This window comes from Rhinolophus sinicus, linkage group LG07 (assembly GCF_036562045.2).
Source record: "Rhinolophus sinicus isolate RSC01 linkage group LG07, ASM3656204v1, whole genome shotgun sequence".
Lineage (NCBI taxonomy): Eukaryota > Metazoa > Chordata > Mammalia > Chiroptera > Rhinolophidae > Rhinolophus > Rhinolophus sinicus.
The window spans coordinates 46374062-46401717 of record NC_133757.1 but is presented as its reverse complement, the minus strand read 5'-3'; the positions used below and the strand labels follow the sequence as shown (position 1 = coordinate 46401717).

At 40.5% G+C, this 27656-nt stretch overlaps 2 protein-coding genes across 6 annotated transcripts in view; one reads left to right on the top strand and one right to left on the bottom strand.

Moving 5' to 3' along the window:
• The first annotated feature begins 12400 nt into the window (after positions 1-12400).
• On the top strand, positions 12401-15299 carry ATOH7 (atonal bHLH transcription factor 7). Its single transcript, XM_019731713.2, has one exon. It carries the CDS (start codon positions 12973-12975, stop codon positions 13429-13431), a length of 459 nt encoding a protein of 152 aa, XP_019587272.2. The 5' UTR covers positions 12401-12972; the 3' UTR covers positions 13432-15299.
• Positions 15300-17232: 1933 nt separating this feature from the next.
• The window catches only part of MYPN (myopalladin), a 111409-nt gene continuing 100985 nt past the window's right edge, over positions 17233-27656 (bottom strand). For all 5 annotated transcript variants that reach the window (XM_074339508.1, XM_074339510.1, XM_074339511.1 and 2 more), the window contains one exon: positions 17233-25793. In XM_074339508.1, the coding sequence (XP_074195609.1) occupies positions 25624-25793 (170 nt within the window). In that variant the 3' untranslated portion in view covers positions 17233-25623. The remainder of the gene's footprint in view (positions 25794-27656) is intronic.

Sequence of the window (27656 nt, the reverse complement as noted above, 5' to 3'; positions counted from 1 at the left end):
CTTCATGCCAATCTCCCGGTCCTCTCAGAACCAGAATGCCAGGGAACCCAGCAATAGTCATAGCAATGGTTTTGTCCCATTTCTCAGGTGGATCATTCCTAGGAGAGTTGGATACTCAAGATCTAGTGCCAACTCACATGGGAGAAAAACTTTTGTGTAGCTGTGGATAGGGTTGCTTTCTTCGGGGCCAGACACTCTGAGGGAGTGTGGGCCTGCCTAGCCATGGGTACCCCACGCTCTCCTCTGCCCCATCAGAGGCAGTTGCATTGCAAGGGACACCAAGGGACCAGGGGTGAGGAGCCCTGCTTCTGAGTAGGGCTGGGTGATTTGGACAGGCGGGGAAGGGCCAGTTCTCCCAGACAAACAGAGAGCAGTGGTGATCAGAGAACTGCGCCACAGCCAGAACTACAGTTTCTGTGCGATGCTTGATGACTTTGTTTCTTTATCTACAGTTTTTGCTGGATCCCCATCATTGGGGCAGTATGAAACTGTCCTCCTTTTTCTAACAGACACAAACTGCAGTGGCTTCTGCCTCACAACCAACCCCCCAGTGACCATGGCACAGTTTCCGAGCCACAGCTAGAATCATCTGACAAGCTGGCCGGTCCAATTCTCTCTCCCGGGTATTTGAAAACTTGACTGGAATAGACAAGAGGATTGGAGCGGAGTCATCTCATGATCATGCTTCAGGGCCAAGAGCAATGGCTCCGAAGGTGCCAGGTCACCTTCGTTCATGTTTTGCCAAAGAATTGGTAATTTAATAAAAATCTTAAAAAAAAAAAAAAAAAGATGACTCCTCAAACACTTTAGTTCTTTACTTAGGAAAGAGAGATAAAAATTGAGGTGCCAAATCAAGGGGGACTCTAGTTTGAAGTACAATGTGCTTTTTTTTAAATTAAAAAGTGACAATGTATTCTTATACTACTTGTGTTACATAAATAACTTATAAACATAAAAAAATGAGAGAAATTTTACCAAAATGAAAACAATTGCTAATTCTGAAAAAAAGAAAAGAAAATGGGTTGTTTAAGCTGCCTTTGACTTAGTGAGCTGCTCCTCATATCATTCCACATCTCCTTTTTGTTTAAATTAACTAAAGAGTGGTTTCATTTATTTATTTTTTTCTGCAAGAACCTTAAGTGATAATATTTCCTTATTTCCTTATACAAAACCACTTTTTTTAAAAAAAGAGTTTTCAGTAGGAAATATTATCACTTTTTGTATGTAGGCTTGTGATGCTTGCAAGTGATTTAATCCAAAACCTCCGGTACTCCAACATTGAGAATATCCTCATAAAATAAAATTTCCCCCATAAGAGGGGGAAAGTCAACCACAAGAGCTATACGGCTGCAGGGAGATGCACGTGCCAGGTGGTTAGCCAGCTGGATCTGTTCCTTGGTTAAGTGGTTTACATCTACATCTGGCAACCTGGGATTTAAATTTGTGCCGACATGAAATGACCAAGTGGGCCTCCTCGAGAATGGGTGACACCAGAGTGTTAATTCTTCAAATGCCAAAAGTCTCTGAGAAAAGACCCCAGTCTCATTTAAACTGCACAAATTTGTACAGCTAAGTACATTTTTAAAGACTGGGTCTTTATAATATAATATAATATATACCCAGTCTTATATTAATTTTTGCTCCAAAAGATGCATTAGAGCTGATTGGACAGCTAGGTCTTATTTTCAGGGAAACACGGTAGGTGTCTGTCCAGTAAGGTCTTGGGTAAAACCAGAAAAGCGTTGGATTAATTTCTGGGAACCCAGAGGCAGACTCTGCGGTGTGACTGAACTGCAAGAGCATTACCTCCTTGACCCCAAAGCACTCATGCTGACCACCAGCCCTAAAGACACACACTGCTCCTAATCTGAATTATGTCCCCATAATTGTGTCTCCAAATACAACTCTGAAATGAAAATTTTCAACTAATTTCTTTCTAATTTCAGAAGCTCATATGATATGATCAACTTCCCCCCTCTGCACCCTAACCCCCACTCCCCCCCCTTTTTTTTTACTTTATATTGTGGGGAATTTCAGACAGGAAGAATAGTATAATGAACCACAATATGCCTGTCACCCAGCTTCAACAATAATTAACTCAGAGGCAATCTTGTTCTACTTATACCTCTACCCATTTCCCTCTGCCCTAGATTATGTTGAAACAAATCCCACATTATATAATTTCATTTGTGACTATTTCAGTATGTATCTGTAAAATATAAGGACTTAAACAACATAACCATGATATCTTTATTATACCTAAAATATTAACAATAATCCCTTATTATCAAATATGCGATCAGTGTCCACATTTCCCTTATTGCCTCATAAATATTTTTAGAGTTGATTTATTTGAATCAGGATCCAAACAAGATCCACACATTGCATATGACTGACATGGTTCTAGTCTGTTATTCTAATTCCATGGGTTCCCGCTTCACTTCCCCCTCACCCCATGCAGTATATTTGTTGACAAACCAGTCAAGTGTCCCATTGAGATTCTCAGTTCTGGATTTGCTGATTGCCTGCCCATGGTATCACATGTTTTTCTGTCCCCTGAATGCAAATTGATCGTTACAGATGGAGGCCTAATAAGATTCAGGTTCCAGTTTTTAGTAGGTACACTAGGGGCTGTGTTTCTCCATCAGGAGGCATCCAATGTGCAATTCTATCTCTCTCTCTGTAATGGGTTAATTGGACAATAATTACAAGCACTCAACAGAGGTCGGTTATTCACAGCCACGAGTCTACCACGAGGCCTTGGACAATAAACTGTGGGTTAAGCCAGAGTTTTAATCTGACCCTGACACCAACACCCTTCTCTCTATTGGCACTTTCTTCCTTTCCTGCGTCCCTTTACACATAGTCAAATTCTGGGCTGGCTGCCAACTGACCATCCTCCTTGTCATCCAGTTTTTCATCCTGAAAGTTTTCCTAGCCCCAACATGCTTCTTCCAGTACATCCACCCCACCTTCGGCCCTCCCCAGAGAATGTGCATGCTCACAGGTAACTTTGTAAGAGAAATCTGCAGGACTCAAAAAAATGAGTAGCATGTAGAAGAAAAGTTGGCGCGTTAATTTCAAACTGACAAGTTGTAAGTCTTTTGAGTGTGAAGGTATATAGATATTTAAAAAAAAAATCAACCACTGAAATGTTTGAAGATGGCCTTCTTCTTAACATAAAAGTATGGATTCAGCTTACATTTTCCAAAAATGTTTTCTGTGGCTACTGCTCTGTGGATATCCTATGAAACAAAGATGTTCCATGGCCATGTAATTTGAGAAACTGCATATCTCATCCCAAGAAGGATCATGATGATAGTAAAGGCTCTGAAAAGTCCTGCAGTAAAAAGCCTACACAGCTCTGTTCAAGCCAGAATTTCCTTTTCTTTTTTGAAAGGTAACACTTTCAAGATACACTTTGGGAAACACATTTTGGGGGACCACTAAAAATGATCTTCTGGGTAAAGTGAAGAATGTGAAAAAAGGGACATTGAGAGTTAGCGTCAACACTCTGGAATTTCTCCGACCTGCTTAAGTCTGGGGACACTTGGGAGATCGAATTGGTAAGAGATTCTTGTCATGGGCTTCTGCAGAAAACTCGTGTTCTAGGGGTGTGTTTTGGCCTAATGTCAAGTATTTAAACCTTTGGCTTCCATCTGAGATGACTTTCATGCACCCTGGATGCCACCAGGGAGCACGGAGGGATGAACCAATGTTACCTGGTTCCCAGTCCAGTGTTCATCAGTTATCTGCAGAGCAAACTTGTTAAGATGAGTCAAATGACAAATTATAGAGCAAGTGGGCATTAGCAGCTGGGGAACAGGACAAACGTGCTGAAAGGAAGGGGTTGTGGGTGTCACTTGTCAACTGAACATTGCAGTCAGCAGTGGTTGTAGGACTGGCGAAGCTTGGGTGCTCAGTTGTCTAGTCCACTGAAGCCTAACGAACAGGCAGTGGGGGAGGTGGACATGCAAGCAATGGAAGGCTGGAGTTGGAAGAGCTGACTGAGTGGTGAAATTGAGAGGAGGATGGTCAGAAGTCCAGTGTCAGAGAGGCAGTGCACACTTCAGTTCTCTCTTTTGGTACTGACTTCCAAGGATCTGACACTGTGTGAAGAGATGCAGAAGCAGGAAGCTATAGGTGTAGTGAAATGTGGAAATGATCCAGTGGTGAGTGCTGGGGCTAGGGAGGTGTGTGTAGGCTGAGGTAGGCCGTAGTCCTCTGCCGAGAGAAGAGCAAGTGTCCAGGTCTTGGGAGGAGAGAGCTCCTGGTAAATGGGGGACCCCACTAACCAGACTGAGGGGTCAAGACAGGCCTTTAGGAAACTAAGGAGGAAGATATACAGTGGGGGGAGTTGCAGGAAGGTCCAAAGAGGAAAGGTAAGGTCAATGAGTCCTCAGGAGCCCTTGATTCACTCCCATGTATATTAGACAAGCTCAGGGCTAGGTACTAATTCTAAACCAGTCGCAGGAGATCGCACTCCAAGGAAACCTCAAACTTGGTTAACAGAAATAGGTCAATCTGTGTTTGCAGGTTACCAGTCCCACTGAATACTGTGTAGCAGGGCTGGGCAGGCTGGGCCTGACACAGCGCTGAATCCATGTCTCACTATGCTTAATGAGCATCTGCTGTGTGCCAGGCATCATTTTAGGCACTGGGGGACACAGTGATGAATAAGGCCCTGTCCCTGTCATCAAAATTCTTCCAGACAAGAACAAGTGCAGCACAGAGCATGGGCCCTAAAAAGAGAGAGAACTGGGTTTCAAACTAGTTGCTGGCCGTATAGCTCAATTTAACCAGGGCCCTGGGTTTTCTGGGCTACAAAATGAAGGTTATAAGTCTCTAGTCAAAGGGTATTGTGAAGATAAGAACTAACACTTGGCAAGCAGTTGGTGTGTCCTCAAAGTCCTGAAAGTGGTCACTTTTATGGTGATGACATTGGTGATGATATTTCCTCAGCTTAAGATCAGCCTGAGTAAGAACTTCAGTCAACCACATAGCAAAAACATACTTATTGAACTCTCTAGCAAGACACAGATATCTAAAATTTGCTCCTTTCTTCAAAGATTTTACGACCTCTTTAGAGAAATAAGTAATACTTTTATAAGGTACCAACAATATCAGTTTTAAGTATTCCAGAGGCTAAAGTTTTTTGCAGTGTGGTCAACTCTATTTCTAGTATCTACAAAAGCACCTAGCACACAGTAAATACAATACTTATTCGTGGCATAAAGGAATGCATGAAAATCTGTTTGAAACAATGAAATAAGTTGTTTGCCAAATGAATAGAAAAGATTATATACTCATATGGCTACCAAGGTTGGATTCCACTTAGAGACAGCCTAGGAATCTGACTGGTACAGATATCTGGTCATGAAGGTATGGTATCTTTTTCTCCCTCTTCAGTGGATGTCAGCAGGAGGCAGGGAAGTAATTGGACATGATGGTGAGGAAGGACAGGAATACAACCTCAGAATTAAAAGACCTGGGTGTTTGGACATTTGGAATAACTTGTTCAGCCAAGCTGCTGAAATTGCACAAGGAAATAAAAAAGCAACACCAACTAAAATCAACAGAAAACCGCTTCCCCCTGGGGCAGGGAGCCGGCATCAGCGGCTGGCCTGGGCTGGTGAGGCCTCTGGGCTTTTCTTCTGAGCTGACTCAGGTACTGCTTGAAACCTGGATTGTAATGAGAGCCACCCTTTGGGGAAGGGAGCCACCTGCTTATTGTGAAACCGCGGATACCACAATTTCAGAGCAGAAACAAAGGCAGCAGGCTTGTTGCCACAGCTTTTGGAGGACACATTTTTCCCTAAAAGAGTCCATGTTAGCAGGAGGAAAAAGAGCTGTGTTCCTAGGGGAACAGTGTCTACTTTCCTTTGTGTGTGTGGTCCCTCCATCAACATTGTCCTTCTACCATCCTTTCCTTCTTTCCTTCAACTGATATTTCTTGAGTATCTATTATGTGGTACACACAATTCGAAGTACCAGAGACACAGCTAGGAACAGTGTAGAGGAAGCCCCTGAATTCCTGGAGTTTCCAAACAACTAAGGACAGAAAGCATGTAATAAAACAGGAGCTGAATGATACAACAGAGCCAGGCTGGAAAAATGGGGGAAAACTGCATTTGAGTCCAAGGGAACAACCAGTGAAGAAGCCCCAAGGTGGGGGTGAGCGTGGGCAGTGGAGGAGCAGCCTTTTGAGGGACAGCAGTAGGCGGTGATGTCAGAGAGGCAGGGCCACCAGCTGAAATCCTTTTATCTCTAGAGTTCAGTCAAATGTCCCTACTCTGAGTTCCTAATGGTGCTAATGATGTACTGCCACATGCCCAGGACAGTTGTCCCAGCTTTTCTAATCACACACTCCTATCAGAAAATAAAAATCACTGTATGGATTCACACGTATGTATTTATATTGTATACAGTATAAAACATACCCCAAGGTAGAAATAAAAAGAATGAGATAAAATATCAGTAAAATTTCTAAGCTTTCCTCATACTCTAATGGACTACCTTGTGTGCCTCTTGGGGAGCATGACCCTGGTTTACCACGCAGGGTAGTTTTTTGATGTATGTTGGGTCTTATCTCCACAACTGAATTGTGAATTCCATTAGGCTAAAGGCTGTCCAATCTCTGGTGTTGCCGGGCACAGGGCTGAACAGATGGAAAAAGCAATTACTGTCCAAGAGACAAAGGCTCTAATTGTGGTAGACACATAGACAGTTGGGTACGAGTGTGGAGGGTCTCCACTGGGAGACAGCAATAGGTCCTGTGGCCTCACTGTGGCCTGGATGAAAGATTTCTTGTACCAGACAGGTTTAACCAGGGAAGCAGAGCCACTGTGTTATGTAAGAAGGATTTATTATAAGGATTTACACAATCGGGGAAGTGACTATCATAAAGGTCCAAAAAGGATTGTTTAAGGATCAGAGGACAGTCACTAAGCAGCCCAGACCCCAGTCTGGAAGCCAGGCACGTCCAGCTGCTGGAGTAAGATGGGTTGGGAGGCTGGTGCAGAAGTCAGCTTCCCTGTGGCTGCCACCTCTGAGTTTGCATGGAGCATCTGATGGTGGGCCTGGGACTGATGCCGGTCAGCAGCGCTGGCAGTAGGGAGGGAGCACGGGGTACATGGTAAGAAAGAGCAAGGACAAACTGGAATCCACTGGCACCTCTGCATCTCGCTCTCATTGCTTCCAACCTACAATGATGTCCAGAGCATGGCAGCTTCACTTCGGCCCCGCACAGCTCGTGCAGCTTCACTTTTGCCTAACTCAAGCCCAGAACCACCCAGGGAGGGTATTCCGAAAAACGTAGCTTCCAGCCCAAGTTTCCCATAGAATAGTCCAGCACACCCCTAAGACTGATTCCATCTGTTCTGCTTCTAACCTCATGAAAAGAAATATGGTTATTCATTTGTCTTCTCAAAAACCTCAGTCCTAGGAAGGGAAGGGTCCTGGATGGTGAATGCAAATATTCGATCACTGGAAAAGTGGAGCATCCCCTGAAAATTAACACTGTGAAATACAAGTCCTCACTTAAAATTTCTGATAGGTTCTTGGAAACTGCAACATTAAGCAAAATGTCATAAAACAAAACCAATTTTACCACAGGCTAATTGTTATAAACGAGTTCCTAAAGCATATTTATGGTCACAAAAACATCACCAAAGTTCTAAATAAAGACACCAAACACTTCTAATATTAAGCATTGAAATAAATGAACTGTACATACATTTAAGAAAGATTAATAAAAACAAGTAACATAATTCCTTCCCAACCTGCTTATTCCAGTTCAGGGTTGTGGGTGGCTGGAGCCTCTTCCGGCAGCTCGGGCATGGGAACCCACCCGGGACAGGTTCCATTGCAGGGCACATCACACCCACATCCACACTCAGACTGGGACAGTTTAGACACACCAGTTCACCTAATGTGCACATCTTTGGGATGTGGGAGAAAACTGGGGTACCTGCAGAAAACCCATGCAGATGGGAGAGAATGCAGACAGTGGCTCGCCTAGAGATAGAATTTTTCCTCATCAATGTTATAGTGAAATGACATTGAATGAAACAATTATACTAGAGGACCTGTTGTATGTGTCTGTAACTGTAAAACTGAACCTCACACTGCAATGAAACCACCAAATTTACTACCCAGTATGGCCCTGAGTAGTCTTTTTCTTTTTTTTAGCTTCTGTCTGGGATATTTCAAACTTAGATTGCTCCAATATCAAAGGCAAAAGGAACTCCTTTGAATTTACCTTCCTTTCCCTGTGCCTGCTCACTCTATAGGACAAGCACTGCAGAGCAGGGAAATAAAGCAAAAATGAGCAATAAGGAGGAGTGGCCAGTGTACATCCTGGATCTTTGCAAAAACAGGTCATTTTGTTTATCTAAACAAGCACCTATATTGCATTTAATTGTATGCCAGGCATAGATATAAGTGCTTTACAAACAGTAGCTAATTCAATCCTTACATCAATTTTATGAGATTGGTTCTCTTATTAACCCTCCTTTACAGACAGTAAAAGGCACAGAGAGGTTACGTTGCCCAAGGTCACACAGTTGGGATTCACATCATGACTAACTGCAGCTACATGTGTAAGATTCAAAACTTATTCATTAAATTTAAAAGCTGCAGAAACTGATGAGTTCTTTTTCATTATCATTTGCAAAAACTATCTGGAATAAGTAGTATTAGCCATCATTTAGAGAGTGACTTTCTTAGGGACTGGGCAGATACTCTATATGCAGGTGGTCTCATTGCAGTGCCCACTGCTGCCCTGTGAGATGGGTATTCTCATTCCACTCTGCAGATGGAGAAATAGAAGTGATTTGTGCAAGAGCACACAGCTAGTTGATAGGAGATCCAGGATTCAACACTGACTTCAAAAATGGTGTTTAGCTCAGACACTAAGAGGAGCCTAACACCCACTATCGGAAAGAGTGAATGCGGAGTTCAAACCATGCAAGTCAGTCTGGCTCATGGCGACTAGAAATTAAATCAGACTGCCAAGCCAGAGTTCTCATGCAGTGTGACGTGACTGGGGGTCAAAGAATCACCTGGGGCCCTTTGGTGAACCCGTCCTTTCTAGAGATGATCACTTTTGGGGCTTAGGGCATGACCCCCATGTTTGTTATCTTTCTCTTAGCTCCATAATTAGTCTGTCCCTTCTTAGCTTCTGCCCTCCCCTAGGTTTTCTCTTCCCTGGATCTCTGAGGGATAAGGGACAGAGGTACAAGACTTTGCCTCTCCCTTCCTTTCTCGAAACATAGAAATCCTTTTGCGGGTTTTGTCCCCCTTTGTAACTACATAGCACATTATAAAATTACAAGAACTTTTAACACCTTGCACTTCTGGTCCTTAATGAAATGTAAGTGGCACTCGACTTCGTCATTCCTTTGTTTTTTGCTGGCTTACCTTTGAGTCTTTGAGGTACCCAGAGTCCTCCAATCGCCTCCCCCTCCAGAAGGAAGACCCGGTTCCTTATTTTCCATATTTTTCTCTGCAAATTTCAGAGTGAACATTTTTTTTTTTTGTCAAGTGTGTTCTTCTCTTTATTTTAATTGGGTTTTTATTTGGAGAGTTTCCATTTTAAAAATTAAATATGGTTTTGGATAACAAATATTTACCCTTGGACCTATTCTATACATTTTATGTAATAATTTCCAGCCATTGATCTTTTGCCTCTAAAATAATATTTCTCCTATTTTCCTACTCCTACAGGTTCCTTCTACCTTCTCTCTCCCATCTCCATCTGCCAGTTTTGACTTCTGGCCAACCCCGAGACATAGAGTAACTGCCAGTTTACCTGGTAGGATCATGACCTCAGTATAGAAACACTGTGGAAATTAGTCTGACATGCATGTTCTTCTGGCTCAAATGGCTATGATGTGTTGTTTGATAAGAATCCATTCTGCATTCAAAACATGAAGCTAGTGTGTGTTCTTCACAAGGTGAGGGACTGAAAATCTTTTGTATGAGTTATACACTAGGAATGCCCTCATTCTGATCAGCATCTATCTGTCATTTACCTAATTTATTTTCCAGCCATTCAGTCCAGGCCATTTATCTATTATTTTCTAGACACTGTGCTAGACACTAAGGTTATAAAATAAATTACTGTCCTTTAAGGACAAAATTTCTAATTCCAGTCCTGAAACTTTTAGTAGTGACTCATCTGGCTTTGGGAAGTCACTGGTGGATGTCAGTTGCCCCATTGTAAACTGAGGGGCTTGTATTAAGTAATGTCATAATTTTAAAGCCTATAAAATCAACGGACACAGGAGCTTTGACTTCTTGTCTAATTCAGTCACTAAATCGCTCAGTGCCTTTGAACACAGTGTTCAGTCTCTGGATCTCTGTCTCCTCCTCTATAAAATAAATAAGAGGTACTAGAGTGGGTTTGAAAAGAGCGTGTCCCCAAGGAACTTTGTTAATAGGTCTTTCCAGGAAAAAAAGGGTTCTGTGTTCAAGAAGGTCTAGGGGATGCTGGAGAGTCAATAGCTTCTTTACTTTCGGACTTCTAAGAACTTTACCAATTTTGCTTCATGACTCTCCCAGCAGGAATAGAAGATGTTTCCCAAACTTACCTGACAATGGAATCTTTTTTTAGAAGCATCTTTATAGTACTAATAAACTGTCCTTCAGAATACATTTGGGAAACATCTTACTACATGCCTTCTAAGGTCCTTTATTGCAGGAATACTCTCTATCCTTGGATCAATTTCATGTCATAGATATCTGCTAGTTTATGTTCTAATACAGCTGTGCTGCATGCATATTGCTATGTTTCCTTTTTCTCTTTAAGTTATGCTTTTGATTCTCTTGGTGCACAGGCTATAATCTCACCAACCCTGAATACGTGGCCTGCAAAACCGTACATCTCATTAGCACTTTGATCAATAGTGTCCAGAACAAGTGTACAGTATGTCGGGAAACATTCCAAAGAGTAGCATAGAGGATGTTCCTTGGGGGAAAGGGATGAGATAAATGAACATTGGAAATAAAAGCATTTATAGGGCAGATTTCCATAAAATCTCAAAAACAAAAGTGACATTTTGGTGACTAACGTAGTCTTTCCCATCACAGGACTACTGTTCCTGACCAAGACTGTTAGGATTCAAAGTAACAGAGCTGAGTGGCTCCATGCAAAAGTCTGTGTTCAACATCTGTCATGCTGGAGATCATTAATGTTCAATTGCATCCTATTGTCTTCGTGTTACTCAACTTCATTTCATTGTCATTACTTCAGCTGGGAATTAATCAACTATTTATGGGAAAACCAGACTTGGAGTCATTGCAGTCACAAAGGGGTTTCAGTCTGAGGCAATGGTGGGGGAAGCAAGTCACAAAGACTCCTGATTTGTGAGAGTTTATTGGTAATTTAATTAAATGAAAATATCTGAGAATAATGTGAATATAACCCATATTTCAAAAAGAGCATACTTGGCCTTCCCGAAGAATCCAGAAATAATCCTGGCTTGAATCTATTTGGAGCTGGTTTCTTTGCCAGTTTACTCTTCCTTAAGCGCTAGAAAGAAGTTGTGATGAGAGAATCATGCTAATGGGTTCTCTGTATAAATCAGCTCATCGTTATCAATAGTGGAAATCATGCTTCATTATTGTTCCTGAGGACAGTTGACTCATCTGAAACATCTAAGTAGTATGAAATGTTTACAGCTTTATGAGGTGGGGGGGAAAAACCTTCCATTAGAAGTTATTTTTAAAAACCTCACAAATTACTTAGATGTTTCCATTTTGCACATGTATGTGCATTATGATTAGTTTTATTAGATTGAAATGTCAAATGAAATAATTAAGTGATTATCATCTCATATATGTCCTTAAAACATTTATGAACCTGTGTCAGGGTAAATGGAGTATAAATTCTGAAATAATTTGCCTAAGTATCCAAACTCATGCAATCCAATTATTTAATTAGAATAATATACACTTTTTGACATACCATTCATATCTTTTAATATGTTATAATAAATTATTCTGCAGAAAACAGCTAAATTATTTTGCACATTAAAATTCCAGGTCTGCAATATTAGTACCTGCTAATCTGCCCCAACTTACTTAATAGCTAATATTGAAATGTCAGCATATTAGATCAGCATTATCCAAAAATGTCACACATCTTGACTAAGCAAAATCCTTTTATACTAAACTGATGCATTTCATAATTCCAAGCCAAAAAATGATTTCTAATAAATTTAAAATCTCGGTTAAGTTTTTGATATGCAAGCTGCCAGTTGATATGGGAAAAGATAGATCAAGTTCTTCCCCCACCCCCACCTTGTTATTCTTTTGGGGACAGTCAGGCCACTCCAGATGGTGTGTTACTGTTGGACATAGCTTTGGAGAAACTTCAACAGATGAAGGCTGTAATGTCAGGATTTTGCTGTGCGTCGTCCCCCTGCCCCCCTGCAGTTCCCAGGGTAGGAAGGTGCTGAGATGGAAGCCGAGGGACGCCCGCCCACCTGCCACCACCTGTTCCCTCCTTCAGCCCGCTACTATAAATTCTCCTCCCTCAAAGATTTATCCAGCATTCTCCGACAGCTCCTGCGGAAAAAGCGCTCCATCCCTACCCGAGCTTCGGGAAACATTCCATCTTCCTGAAAAGAAATCCCAGGCTTTCTCAGAGGACTTGAACCAGCCACACTAAATTCTGCAGCAAGTAGGTTCCTTTCTCTGTTTCAACTTCACGTTGGGAAAATGACTTTCTCTCCAGCATCTCAAGTTCCCCTCAATTTGGGCAAGTGAGGAGACATCAATCTGATTATCCAGTAGGACAGACAGAAGGCGGCAGCCCGCACTTCCCACTGTAAACTTTGATTCCACGCGATTTGCTGTGTGTATAACTTACTTGCTAAGAGCCACGCTGGGGAGCTGCTCAACAGACCGGCCCACACGCAGGTCCTGAGCCCGCGAGTGAGCTCCACGCCTCCCTCCTTCCGGCGGGAGATGAAGTCCAGCAAGCCCAGCAACCCCGCGGCCGCCGCGCGCGCCGCGCCCCCATGTGCGGGCGGTGCCGAGTGCGCGGGCACGTGCGCCGGGGCCGGGCGGCTGGAGAGCGCGGCGCGCAGGCGCCTGGCGGCTAACGCGCGCGAGCGCCGCCGCATGCAGGGTCTCAACACCGCCTTCGACCGCCTGCGCCGGGTGGTGCCTCAGTGGGGCCAGGATAAAAAGCTGTCCAAGTATGAGACCCTGCAGATGGCGCTGAGCTACATCATGGCACTGACCCGCATCCTGGCCGAGGCTGAGCGATTTGGCTCGGAACGGGACTGGGTCAATCTCCACTGTGAGCACTTCGGCCGCGACCACTACCTCCCGTTTGCCGGCGCGAAGCTGCCGGGCGAGAGCGAGCCCTACGGCCAGAGGCTCTTCGGCTTCCAGCCCGAGCCTTTCCAGATGGCCAGTTAGGGCGCGCGGCCCCGCCGGGGTGATGCCCAGTGATGGAGCTCCGGAGATGCAACCTTTCCTCCAGTAGCTGCAGGGGCTTTCGGTGGCCTAGGATGCATTCTTAGAATAAAATTAGCAGACTTCCAGGTTACTTTTATTCGCATCGCTAGTTCTATGGACACAATGATTTTATTGCCTTTCTTTTCCCCTTATCAGTATTTTGTAGATTTCATTGATGGATTTTGTGGATGATTTTGATTGCTATGAAAATAATGCCCCCCCTTTCCCTTTTCTGGATTACTTTGAGGGAAAACAATCTTAAGAAAAAAAATAGAATTAGGCTATATGGCAGTTTTGGTCCTCAGAGAAATAATCACTTCCTTAAACTTCGTAAGGTTGTCCTGTTCAGGTGAAGTTACAGTATCCACTACTTGTATATGCTTAAAACAGAGCTACCTTCCTGTGGTATAAATGCATTTATGCTTAGTGCATCGTGTGTGCATGCGTGAAATAGACTTTTTTTTCCGTAGAGTACATGGGCGTGGATGCTCTGTATTTTTAAAAACTATACATTATTAAAATAGAGATTTTATTAAAAAATAAATAAAAACGTGGGTTTGTTTTTCATGCCAGATGCCCAGCTAGTTTCTTGATGGCACTAATGGCCTATTTGGGGGTGATGATATTGAGTGCTTCCCTGAGCAAAGATGTGGAATGTTTAGATCTAATCACACTAAGGGCAAATATGTTGTTTTGTAACACTTCCTCAAAAAAGACAAGCTGATGAGAGTACAAGTAATTAATTGGAAAGTTTTCTCTGTCAACTTGGAAATATAGATGTATTTTTCATGTTTTTAATCATTTATTTAAATATTATCTTTTAAGTAACTAGATATACAGTTCCGCAATATTTTATTTTCCTTATTAAGCCATTTACTAACTATTAATTCCTTAGAAGTACCCAAATATATATAGTTCCTATATTTGTTCCATATATATATATATATGTATATGAACTAAAACGGAAATTTAAAAAAATGTTGCTTTTGGAAGTGATTTCCTTTTAGTCAGTAGAAACTGAGCAATAAGAGCTTCACTACCATCAAGGCTAATCAAGTTGGGAGCAAAATAACACATGTGGTTTTGTTTGAATTACTTTTATAAATTTGCTTGACCATTGGATGAATAAATCAAACCCTTAATGTAAGGAGTGACTGTGGTCAATAGCACTGTATGCATTTGGGAGAATGTCTTGCCAATCATTAGAAAAAGTAGGACTCTAAGTTATCTTCGCATTTGGACTTTGTCACAAGTCAACAAAAACAACAATGACATCCCCCAAACTCTTTTTATTATGAATTCCAATACCAAACATCAGATGCAGCCATCTATTTACAACTTATCTACAGAGTCTCCATGAACACTTTTACTTTATTAGTTATCCCTAATTATCACAGTCTATTTGGTCTGTAAGGAATGTGCATACAAACTTAAACTTATAAAGTCACAAGTGTTATCCCCAGAAATCCACTGAGAGATTAATGCTGAATTTTCCTTCTGATATCTGTTAAGAAAACCGAGGAGGACTGAGGACTTTGCTTCCCCATTGCAAATTAGAGAGTACAGTGTTTAACCTCTTGACCTCAACAGCTCTTAAAAGACTCTATAGTCCAGCAGGCAACGCAGTTCTAGAAGTGATGGTGCCAGGACCCCTTTCTGGTCACACTTCACCACTTTGCAGGGTGTACTTGGGCTCATGGTAAGGCTTAGGGCATCTGCCTGCCTCACTAATTGGGCATAATAGCCTAATTATTTAGACTTAAAAGGCTTCATTAATAACCCCAGTAAAGTTTGAGAATGAATAAAATCAGTGCTAAAACAAAACAAAAACAAAAATATGTTAATCAGAATTCTCAAAAATTTATTAAGATTGTTAGTCCTTTTTCAGGTAGGGTTCACATCCCTTTGTCTGGACTGTAAATAACTTGTAAAAGAGAACCGTACTTTACGTTTTCTCTCTACAGCTTTTAGTACAGAGGTTTACACAGAATAAACACTCAATAAACATTTATTTTATGGTTATTAACAGCAGTTTCTTAATGAAATTGAACAATTTACTTAAAACGATGGGAATCTAATTCCATACCTCTCCTTCTCCATCCTTACTCCCCCAAAAGAATGGGAATCTGTTTGTTAAATGCTGTGCCTTTAGCTGCCTTTTTCTATATGTGGAAAATCTCTGGAAGCAATGACCAAATCCCTAAGCTTTCTACCTGACTTGATGTACTATTTTTTTTCCTGGAAGATATTTCAAAGAAATGTAAAGGGGCCTCAGTGATCAAATCCAATCTTTGATGTTGGGAAATCCATCATGGTTTATGGATTAGGAGCTTTTATAAAGCAAATGTAAACATTTTTTAAAGTTAAGATATACATATACATAATAGATTTTAGATTACCAAGAAGCCTAAAAGTTGCTACAATATTCTATACTGCTCACCTTTGAAAATCCGTGTTCTAGTTTGAGAACAGGACATATTGAAGTTCAAATTATATATATATATATATATATATATATATATATATATATATATATATTCAAATATCTTTTGAAAATATTCATATATATTTTACTAAAGCTCACTTTCTTCAGTAAATCAAAAAATATTATCAAGCACCTACTCATCCTCATCCCCAGGCTCTCTCAACACCATCCCTGTCTTTGGGGAGGCAGCAGAGAAGACACACACATGTATTAATCAATAAGCCATCTTAAACAGAGTATAGCTGAATGCTTCAACAGCATAGTACCAATAATATATGTCCTAAGAGCTCCTAAGAGGGGAATTACTAATAAAAGAAGACTCCCCCTGGGCAGGGTTTCAGTTGGACTAGTTATTACATGTGGGCTCTCACTAGATGCCAGCAGGAGGTTGAAGCGCCAAACCCCAGGGTTAGAAGCCTTGAAGAATGGTGTACAAATACAGGGCTATCGAGATGGGAAAAGCCATGTAAGCCTGTGGTTCTCAACTCTGTATGCTCAGAATCACACTTAGGGAGTCTTGAAACAAATATGAAGCTTGGGGATCCCAGCTGAAGAACTGATTTAACTGCTCTGGGTGAGGCCTGGGCATAGATATTTTTTAAATGCTCCCCCGGTGATTCTAGCAGGTTTTCAGGGTTGAGAATCACTTAATAAACAATAGCTACTATGACACCATTAACCTCATTACCAAAACTGATTATATTCACTTCCCATTCTTTGTATTTTCAAATGTTAAGAAGGATTAGGCTATCTTTCTTAATATCCAGGGAGGTCAGTTTCTTAGTTTAAGTTTCATAGTTATACCATGAAAATATAAAATTTCTGCTAGATGTGAACTGGATAGAGTGTGGTTAATAGAGCTGCAGGATTCAACAATTAAGTCTCAGTTCACTTAAATTACACCATCTTATAATAAGTGAAGTGCTATTTTGGTATTGAATTTGGCTAGACTCTGCTCTCTGCTTAGGTGTCACTAAAGATATCTCTTTTTGCTACTTAGGGGTGAAAGAATTTTCAAAGTGCATATGAAACCATAAATATATGTCCTATGTTAGATGTATACTCATTCCCCTCTCTGGTCATGAATATACTAGTGGGTATGAGCTTTAACAATTGTTTTATTGAATTAACACAGGACATTTGATTTGCTATTTCAAACTGGTAATGTATCCAAAAAATACCTGAGCTGAAAGAAAACCACTGACAGCAAAAACTTACCCATCTCATATTCAAAGTCTGGGACCAAAAAAACAAAACAAAACAAACCCAACATTAAATTGAGAATAAATAAAATTTTATTTAAAGAAGAAAGAAACAGTCCATCACATTCTCTAAATTGCTTTTTAAAACATCCAGTTTGAATAAAATACTGGTTTTTAATTCTTATTTTCCTTCTAATTGCAAAATTTCCAAACAAAACACAACCCTCAACAAATTTTTAAGAAATCACGACTAAGAAACAGCAACGGGTGTCATGGAGATGACGTGGTCTACTGGAATACAGTACCATATACCTTCTGAAGAAAGACACAGTTTATGCTCACAAACATTTCGGCTTAAGCGATCATTTCCACAGAATTCTAACATGCACGATGCAGAGGAAAGGAATAAAAGCCAAGATCCATGAATTGTTTTCTAGTAATAGAGGCAAAATATACAGTTTATGTAATTCATGTATTTCAAAATGGCTACTATAATGGTTTTCCCATTAAGATTTCAATAACCAAAAAAGTACTTTAGAAAAATACTTGACTCAAGCTTCCTAAGATGGAAGCATACCGTATTTGTGAGCTTTCTGGGGCCTGGTTTGTTTTCAAGTGGAAAGAACTCATGCAGGAAGAGAAAGGCAAAATTAAGTAGGAGGTGTCACTTGATTCTGATTGAATTAGGTGAACTAGGGGTGCTCCATGACTCCTTATTTGAAGTGGGGTGTGAGTGTGTGTGTGTGTGTGTGTGTGTGTACGTTCCTGTGGGCACAAGTACATCATTTGTCAGTCCTCAAGGCTGAAATGAATCATTGGGGTTAAATTCAGACTTGATGTATCTGAGAATGCAAAAACAGAGACCAAATGATATGCTCATTTTTGAGGGTCCGTATGTATCTGTCATCCTAAAGTTGATTCATTTCAATATAAGGCCATTGACTTGCTAACACAGAACATTTCTGCATTTGGGTCTGGAACTATACAATGGAGTTGTCCTGAACTGATAAAGCCAGACAGGAATATAGGAACTCCTTTGCTTTTCTCTGTGCACTGCTGAGTCATTATTTTCACTAGCTCCAACCATAGCCACAAAAATCTGAGCTCCCTTAGGCTATTCTGCCTCTGCCAAAATAAATTTACCTGGAATCTGCCTGCAGAAAGCAGATAGAATATTTCTTGAATTTATTTATTTTTCTCTAGTTTTTTTTTGTTGTTGTTTTTTAACTGCATACCATCTTGGAAGAAGATTCCACCACTATGTATTACCCTTCCAAGGAAAAACAAAATTAGTGAGGCAGGGAAGAAATGTGAACTCTTAAAACAAATTAAAACAAATTAAATTTACTTTGGAAAAAAATATTTTTAACATTTTCCTTGGAATAAGAAAAACTGACCACATTTTTTTAGGGTGTCTAAAGTGTACTTTCATAAATATTTATTTATTTATTTATTTATCCTATCCTCCAACCTGGGAAAGCTCAAGTATTTTGCTTATTTTACAGATAAAGTAAGAGTCCCCAGAGATATAGAAAAAATAGAGACTGTGTCTGAAATTCACCTGAATTATTAAGATCCCCCTTATTTCTAGGAATTTACCTAAGGATTCCTGGAAATAAGGAGCTCTCCTATTATAAAAATATTAAATATTTTACAGATTTTTATTGACAGGCAGGTAATGAAGGGAAAAGGGCTGGTCAAGAAACTTAGCGCTAAAGATTGGAAAAAGTAAGCGAAAATTAATCAGAAAAGAGGATAGGGTATCTCTGAAATCAAAATACTGAAAAAATAAAATTTAATTTACCAATGCTTGTTAAACAATACAGTTGCATTCAAATGATCTCATTTGAATTATTTCAGGGTTTTAACTCTCCTTAAAGTACACAGTAAAACCATTCATATCGTGTACACATACACATTAGTAATCTTTTGGTAGTGACCACTATAGTCAATGCTACTTTATAGTTCACTAGATTCTTGCACCACTAATTGTGGGGAAATTACAAGGATCTGCCTCTAGTTTGTAGATAACTCACTGAATCTATGTAGAAACCTCAGATTCTTTGGAATTTGGAACACCAAGCAATGCACTCTTACCATAATTCAGGTTTCTTATGGGTATTAGAACATCTCTTATTTTAACAAAACTATACTTGTATCTCCAAGTATAGTTTAGATTGTAATTTTCAATCTAAACTGGTCAGCGCCCCTCTCCCATCTTTCCCATTTTTAAGTCTCACTTTTTAAAGTGGCTCTGTTTTCAGTTAGGAGGCAGAATGAATTTTAATCTTAGAGAGTTAAAGAACACTCACTCTGTGAGAAGTCTACTGAATCTACTGGATATTTTAGGAAGACCAAAACCCAGTTATCTTTCTGTTGCTCTAGAGATATTTAACCAGGTTAGAGTTCGTGTAGGAATTTATACAATCATAAGGATGATTTTTAAAAACCATTTTAAAGTCTCAAATATATTTGTATATTAAAAAATCAGTTCCATTGTCATCAAAAAGTAATCTTTAAACCTGGAAATTAGAACTGTTTTCTGCATTTTAAGAAAAATATACATTTATTTCATCCTTAAAATATTTTCAAATCATGTTGAAATATTTTAATTTTTATTATTAAGGAAACATTTTCAATTCACGAATATGTTAAAATCTTTTGGAAAATTAATGTTTATATGCCTCTACAGTACAGACATTTTATTTATACTTACTCTTAGTATTTATGGCACAATTCTCAGGATTGAAAAGTGTGTTCTTTCTCTATTTCTTGCAATTTCAAGGCTATTGCTCTTTGCAGTTCGAAGTAGCCATTATTTACATATTAACAAAAGGCAGCTTGTTTAAATTTCTATAATACTAAGTTTGCTAACTAATATATAATTAGACAGAAATAAGAAGCAAACATTTTTAACAAATATCCTTTTTTGTTTTTGCACCGCACAGGTTTTTAGAAACATGGTACTAGCAACTTTTTTAGCATATTGATGACCACTGCATTGTCAAGTTTAGAAGATGCTTGGCATTCTTTAAGCAATGCTTTAGGAAATTAGCTTTCTAAAATATTGATCCATTTAAAACAAGAATAGGCAAAATAGTGATGAAAAGGACTTCACAAACTACTAAGTAACAATCTAAGTAACTGTTCATCTTACTGGTAAAGCACATTGATTTTCAACTCAACCATCAGCAGAAATACTTTGAGGCCAGGTTACCTAAGGACCTTGTAAGAGGCTTTGAATCAAAGTCATTATGAGTAAATTTGCCTTTCACTTTTCAACCAACTTATACATAGCCCATATGCAAACAGACTCAGGCCATGATCTTAGCTCGGAAGGTACTTTGGGAGTGTGTGGGGAGGAGGCGGACAGGAGGCTGTGGTCACAAGGACAATTTGAGAGTCTGACCTAATTTTCTAGACCTCCTCTCACAGCCTGATTGATTGATTGATTGATTGATTGATTGATTTTACTTTGTCAGCAATTCTATCCATTAGAAGTTGATGGAAGTAAGAAAGCAACTGCTTTTAAAAATGCAGCACCTCTGTGAAGTTAAAGTCTCTCATTCAGAATTTGTTCTATTGGATTGCTTTCTTCTGATCGTCAAGCCAAGATGCATGGAATTGTACTAAGGTCATTTTGGAACATGAAGCATGCTGGCAGGCCACGGGGAAATGGTAGGATGGGATGGGTTACGGCAGGGGGATTATAGAAGATGCGGCACAGGGCATCTGGGGAGAAAAACACAGAACGGGGATAGATACAAAAAGTACCATAGACACTCTTTAGCTTTGACACATCATAGACACATAAAAGGAGGAGGAAGAAGTCTTTCTTCTCCTTTCATTGGCTGCTTTACCTGGATCTCTGTGGTTGGGATCATTACTCAATCAGGTGTAACAGATACTGTAACCCAGTCATGAATTAAATGGGCTTTACTGAGTTCACTTGAGATTCTAGCATTGGGTGGTATGTGTGTAAGAAAATACATTCTGAGTTTTAAATAACCTATTTACAAGTGAACATTTGGAACGCAACCCATTTATCATTTACGGATTATCCAAATTGACCTGTCCCTACAAAAGTCAGTTTTTCACTCTGTTGGGAAGTGTTCTCCATGGTATATCATTCAGAGCTCTAGCTCTACCCACTGCTAGTCTCTTGACAATTTAATTTCTCATTGGGTTGCTACAAAAGTTAAGTGAGGAATGAAAAGAGAAAGATGCATTGAAACCAGTTCCACTATTTGGCAATTCTGATTAAAATCTTATTTTGGTGAAAGGCAGTATATTTCAAAATGGCAGTTTGGCTTTAATGGCTGATTTCCTTTCTTCACGTTCCCTCTGATCCTCATTTCCATGACTAACTAGGTTATAAAAAGCCCTTCAGTTCTTTGGAGAGAAGGGTGCTTACGGGATCGATATGGCTTTTTAAAACAAAGGGACAGAAGAATTGCACCAACTCTCTCTCTTTCCCTGGTCCATTTTTGCACGTTTTTGAACTTCCTCTGGGGGACTCATGAATGCTGCATGTCTAATGGACGTTGCTCAAAATAGTAGGGTCTAATGAGGCCAAAGTGAGTGTTTATTTTTACTTTCCAGGCATGAACTTCATAGGCAACAGGGGAGTACATTCTTCACTGACGCCAACACTACAGCTTTATGCTGTCTGCATCCCTTTGGACCTTTCCAGGTAAGTTTTGAAATGACTTCTTAACCTTGGCTTCTCGTTGGAATCACCTGGGAAGTTTTAAAAAATACTGATGGCTAGGCCACAACCCCAGAGCTTATGACTTCCTGATTTGGGGTTGTGGCCTGGACATCGGGATTTTTAAAACCTCCTGAGGAAATTCTAATGTGCAGCCAAGGTTAAGAACCACTGCTCTAAGCTCAATTTACTTTATATAGAAACATATTGACTTACATGGAATTTTAAAGTTCAATTTAGGTCAATAAATATGTATTGAGTGCCTACTCTTATAAGGTACATGGCAAACTTTTGACACAGTCCATACCAACAGGTAGCTAACATCTAGTGTAGGCAAACCCGGACTAGTGCAAGGAGAGGGGGCAGGCAAGTATATAGAGGATCTGTTTGATATAAAATAGTATACAAAGTCATCTTCTCTTCTTCCACACTCAAGAAATTTGCTATAAGTTTTCAAAGAAAGTAGAATTGTATTTGGTTGGTGTCTGGGGAATCACAAAATATTTCACAGAGGCAGTGGCATTTGAGATGGACTTTCAGGAACGGGTAAGATTTCCATAGGTGTAGACTAAGGAGAGAGGGTTCCAGGTAGAGGCAAAAGGTAAGTATGTGGCTAGAAAGCAGGGACCTGTGGTAAGTTTCTGCCATACTGGGTGTGTTTTCTGAGTAATGGATGAAAGGCGTTGGGATCATATTTGAGCAAGTCTTGAATACCTCAGGGCAGAACAGGGGGCACCTGAATTGGCTCCAGGGAGCCACTGGGGGTTTGAAATTGGGGAACAATAGGCCTGAAGCTGCACTGCAAGAAGAATGAGCTGATGCTGAGATCTGGGCTGGGTCTGAGTGGGGAGAAATAGCAGGGCTAGAGGCAGAAAGGCCACTTAGAAGTCAGAAGTATTGAGGAAATTAATAAAGTAATAGATGTCTGACTTGGGGACCTGCAGGGGACGGGAAAGAAGGACTGAATGCAAAAAAAAAAAAAAAGTTAACAGCATTAGAATTAACAGGATTTATCACTTTATTGGCTAGAGGAAGCAAAAAATGACTTGGATACTTTTTACTTGGATTACTAGGAATGTAATGGTACCATAAATAAAAATTATTAAACTAGGTTGAAAATCATGTATGAAAGGGAAGATGATGCGTCTAATTTTGGATATGCTGAATCCAAATGTATCCAGCAGAACTCAAATTTCTTACATAAGTATTCCTCATTGTAATTAAATTCGAATAGATTCTCAAAGCAGGGCACTGATTTGTTCAACAATGTAGTTCTCAACAAAGGGGGATTCTGCCTCCCAGAGAACATATGGCAATGTCTGAAGACATTTTGGGTAGCCAACCCCAGCAGGGGCTGCTATGCTACTGGCATCTAGTGGGTAGAGGTCACGTATGCTGCTAAGCATCCTACAGTCCCCCACAACAAAGAATTATCCAGCCCAAAGTGTCAATTATGCTGAGGTTGAGAAACCCTGCTTTAAGGTAATCCACTAACTCAAATTTCAGGAGTTTTTAGGCTTTTGTATTTTAGGTTAGACATCACCATCTGGTGGCTGAACTTAATACTTATCCTAGTTCTCAGTCGAACACTGCAAGACAACAGATAGAAAATATTCAGGAAGCTAAGACATACAGAAATGAAAAATACCCTGTCATAGGAGAACCGTCTAGGGTTTACAGAAAGAAATGTGATGGGAAAGTCGTGTGTACAACTGTGAAGGAGCAATCCTGGAATTAGGAGATTGTCTTTCTCTCTCTCTGAGATATCATAATAGAAGCCAATATGGAAACATATTTTACAGGATGCATACTGGATGAAATGCTTTCTATTTCATTATAGTTGCCTATATTTTTAGTTACTGTTCCTGCATACATGAAAAAGGGAACAAAATCTAATAATTCTGCTGAGTAACTGACTGAAATCTTTATTTAAGCATGTAACCTATGACATTTTATTTCATTAAGAAATGAAGACTGAAAACAATTAAGATGATTTTAGAGTCATGAAAAATATAGGATGAAGAGGACCAGAAATTTCTGTTTGATAACAAATAGATATTTTGCCCCAAGAAGCAGCCCTCTACATGCCTTATATCTTAACTTCCTCTACTAGATTGCAAGCTCCCTGAGGTCAGGGACTGTGTCTTATTCATATCTTTGTATGTCCCACAAGCATAGCAACTTATATAGAGTAGACACACAAATGATTTTTTCAGTGAATGAATTTATTTCTATAATGGAAATCCTTGCCTTGAAGTGAAGAAAAATAAACTTTCAAGCCTTTCTAAGAAATGACTACTTTTTCACTTGAGTAAGAAGCCTGTTGAGTGTGCTTGGCTCAGAGAACACCAAAGACTTGGGTGCAAGGAATCGGTAACAGACACCCCTGGTTCATGTCACTGGTGAGCCTGGAGTAAACGGTGCTGTGATGACCATGCCCAGGGCAAGTTTTGGACTGGTAGGTGAATTGTAGATTTCTCTATCTAACGTAGGATTCATCCATCCAACAAATATCTACCGAATGTCTACTTTGTGCTAAGCACCCTTCTGGGAACTTGGCATATCGCAGTGAACTTAAGTCTAAAAATTATTTAAGTTAAATGGCAGGTTTTGAATTGGTGGGTTAGAATAAAGATGCATATTCTTCTTTCCTTCTACTTTTCCAGTTAGCATAATATTTTTTATCTAGAAAATGCAATGTGATTAAAATCTCAAAGCAGCTCACGACTATTAAAGATCTCTCTCTCCACAACCACTGCTCTGTCGTGGCAAGTGAAGTACAGCTGTCCCATCACTTCCTCCCCTGTTTGCATCTCTTCCTTCCTCACTGCCTCATACACTTCCAGACTTTTGAGGAGATGGGAGGAGTAGGAGGGTCAGTATTTAATGGACAGATGATGTTAACGCTTGCATCTTTTGCAAGTGGCGATTGAAGCGGGTAATTTTTAAAGTGACCTTGCAGAAGATTTCTTTTTGGTTGGTTTATTAACAACCTTTTAGTTCTAGAGTCTAGGGATATGTAAAGTCAGAAAGAAAACCACTCACCACCGTATCCAAAAGAAAATGGTGCAGATAAGTGGGTGGGGCCCTGTTTTGGCTACAGAGTAAGTGCACTGTGCATCAAAGAGTGTTTCAGGGATATTTTTGTATCTCAAGCACATTTTGGCACTTTATTATGTGGCTCAGTACACTCAGGATAAGCAAAACAAAAGTGCTTCTCCACATGTGTGAGCTGTATGGCATGATCTCCTGATGCTAAGTAGAAGCTCACTTAATGAATCCATCAAAATTACTGCTATAGATGTAATCAAGGAAAGGTGATGGAGACCTCCCCATCTTTTTCCTTTGCATTGTTGATGAGTTAGTGATACCTAAGGTCACTACTGCCTAACTCCTCTTAGCCCAAGCGTATGGCCCCTAGTTGCTCCTAGCAGGGCCTAAACATCCCTAACAAAGCAGGGGGCAGGGGAGCATGCTAGCTTTTTCCCAAAGCCGTGGATGGCAGCGGCATAACATCTTTGGTTCATCTGTATCGTCTTCTCACATTTTTGTTGGAATCTTTAAAAGGCACAGCCCTACATCTCTCCCCCAGCTGAGACTGCACAAGTCTCCAGCTGACTTACACAAAGCACTCTTTGCCACAGGTCCAGCAGCGTGGGAATTTACTCAAATCCAGTTGCTTGGAAACCACTGGTTCTGGCTTGTCCTCCTTCCCTCTCCGTAGTGCGCCCCCTTATACATCAGGCACCCAGACATTCTTAAAGTTCATCACTCTCCACTACACTCCGAGAAGAGCATGAATACACCATTGTGCTTTCCACGGAGGAGAAGGCCGAGAAAATGTCAAGTCCTTTACTGGTGAGAGATCCGTAGCGACTGCCACTGGGCCGGACGGACATAGGTGGTGGGATCTGCTGGTGCCACTGAGCTGGAAAATGGACCAAATAACATGTTGCAATCAAAGGAGAGCAGTCTAGCAAGTACACTGCAGGCGTGCATTCTATTGCCACTCCAACACTTTCTGTGGGATCCTGGTAAATCATTAAAATATATCTGGGTCTGAAATGCCTCCTCTGTAAAAGAAAAATAAAATCTCTCTTCCCTGCCAGGAATAGGGACACTGGAAGGAAGGTGATCTCTTAAAACCCTAATTCCAAAATCTATGGTTCTAATCCAGTAAGATCTGGGACTATAACAAGAAAGAGTGGGTGACTAGGATGATTTATCAAAATTAACCCCTCTACTGACCTAGCATGGGGCCTGCTAGGGGCAGTGTAGAGAGGGCTGTAGGTTCTCAAGGGAGGGGCACCTCAGAAGATGGAGACAAGAAACCTGTGGAAATGGACGCCAAAATGGGTCCAGACTTCTGAAAAGTACCTACCCACACTCTCACCCTAATCAGCCATTACCTACCCACCACCCTAATCAGGTTCTAACGAGTTATAACAAAGAGGCTGAAATGTAATTTATGTGCAATCAACCATGGTTCAGATACAAAGAGAGAGTGTTAGCGTTTCCATGTTCACGAAGCACTGTCCAAAGGAGACCCTGTTTATAGCAGACATAATCCTTAGGCTTGAACTGTGACCTGAATGAATTATCCATCCAAACTGCCTAGCCCCCACTGTTGTCTCTAATTCAGAAACTACAAAGCAGTATTCTGATGAGGTTTCCAGAGACCTTGGTGTGGAGAAGGGGCAGAACAAGGTGGGAAACACTGATGCTCTGGGTCCTTGGAAGCTACGGGCCCTTTTAGCATTCCCATTTGTAAATAGGTTCTTTGTTGTTTGCATTATTTTGAATCAGTTTTTCAGAGTATAAATACTTCTGAATGAATTGATAAAATCAAATTTCAGAAGCTACAAAGCTGAGGACAAAACTTAAAGAGCAGGCACTCCGTAGGTCAAAGTGAACAGCTCGTCAGACCTCTCCCCCCAGTTCTCCACCCTTAGCCTTTCCCCGCTCTCTCTGATATCTTAACTGAACCACTACAACTTCTATTATTAGAAGCCCTCCTTTCAATGAGAGAGAGGAACCTACTGTCCGCATTCCTCAGAGGGCAGGAAGTAGTGAAAGGTGGGGAATTGTACAGGATTGATTTTAAGCCCAAGTCCTCCATCCGGTTCCCCACTCCCAGGTCCCAACTGAGGAAATAGCGCCTCCTATTGGTGCTGTGGAATCAGGACTGGGGCGAGGAAGAGGTGAGCCAGGACAAACTGAACTGAAAACTTGGCCACTGAAGGGCAGGATTGGGACAAGAGTCATCAGTTTCAGGGTTTATTGGTACTGAGTTTGAGACCTATGTCCTCCTGACATGGTGAAACCCATGATATGGTTAAGGAATTTAGCCTAGATTAAGAAACATGTCACTGGCCTCTCTCTCCATCGACCCTCCCCAGGGAAAGTACATTAGAGTCAGCTTCCCTCAGAGTTTAGTTTCTTTTCAAGCCTAAGAATAAGAGAAAACAATCAGAAAGCTATATAGTTCCTTCAAATATTAGACATAGGGAAAATGGCAGGCAAGTCCCTTCCGGTATGGTACTGAAAAAGAAGACAATACCTGATGAGCACCTATGAACAGCAGGACCTCAGGTTCTACACAGTCACTCTTATTTGTTATTCTGGTTCATCACGTTGAACCAGTAATAAATAAGAAACTTTTTAAGCTGACCATTTTTTTCAAAAAGGAGAAAATAAAAGGATCACTCTTTTAGATTAAGGAATATGTCTCCAAAAATACCAGTTAATGTCAAAACTATGTAGGAGAGGAATGCATAAGTACAGTAATAAA

Coding starts and splice junctions, on each gene's coding strand:
- ATOH7 (XM_019731713.2), top strand. CDS start 12,973: ATGAAGTCCAGCAAGCCCAGCAACCCCGCGGCCGCCGCGCGCGCCGCG.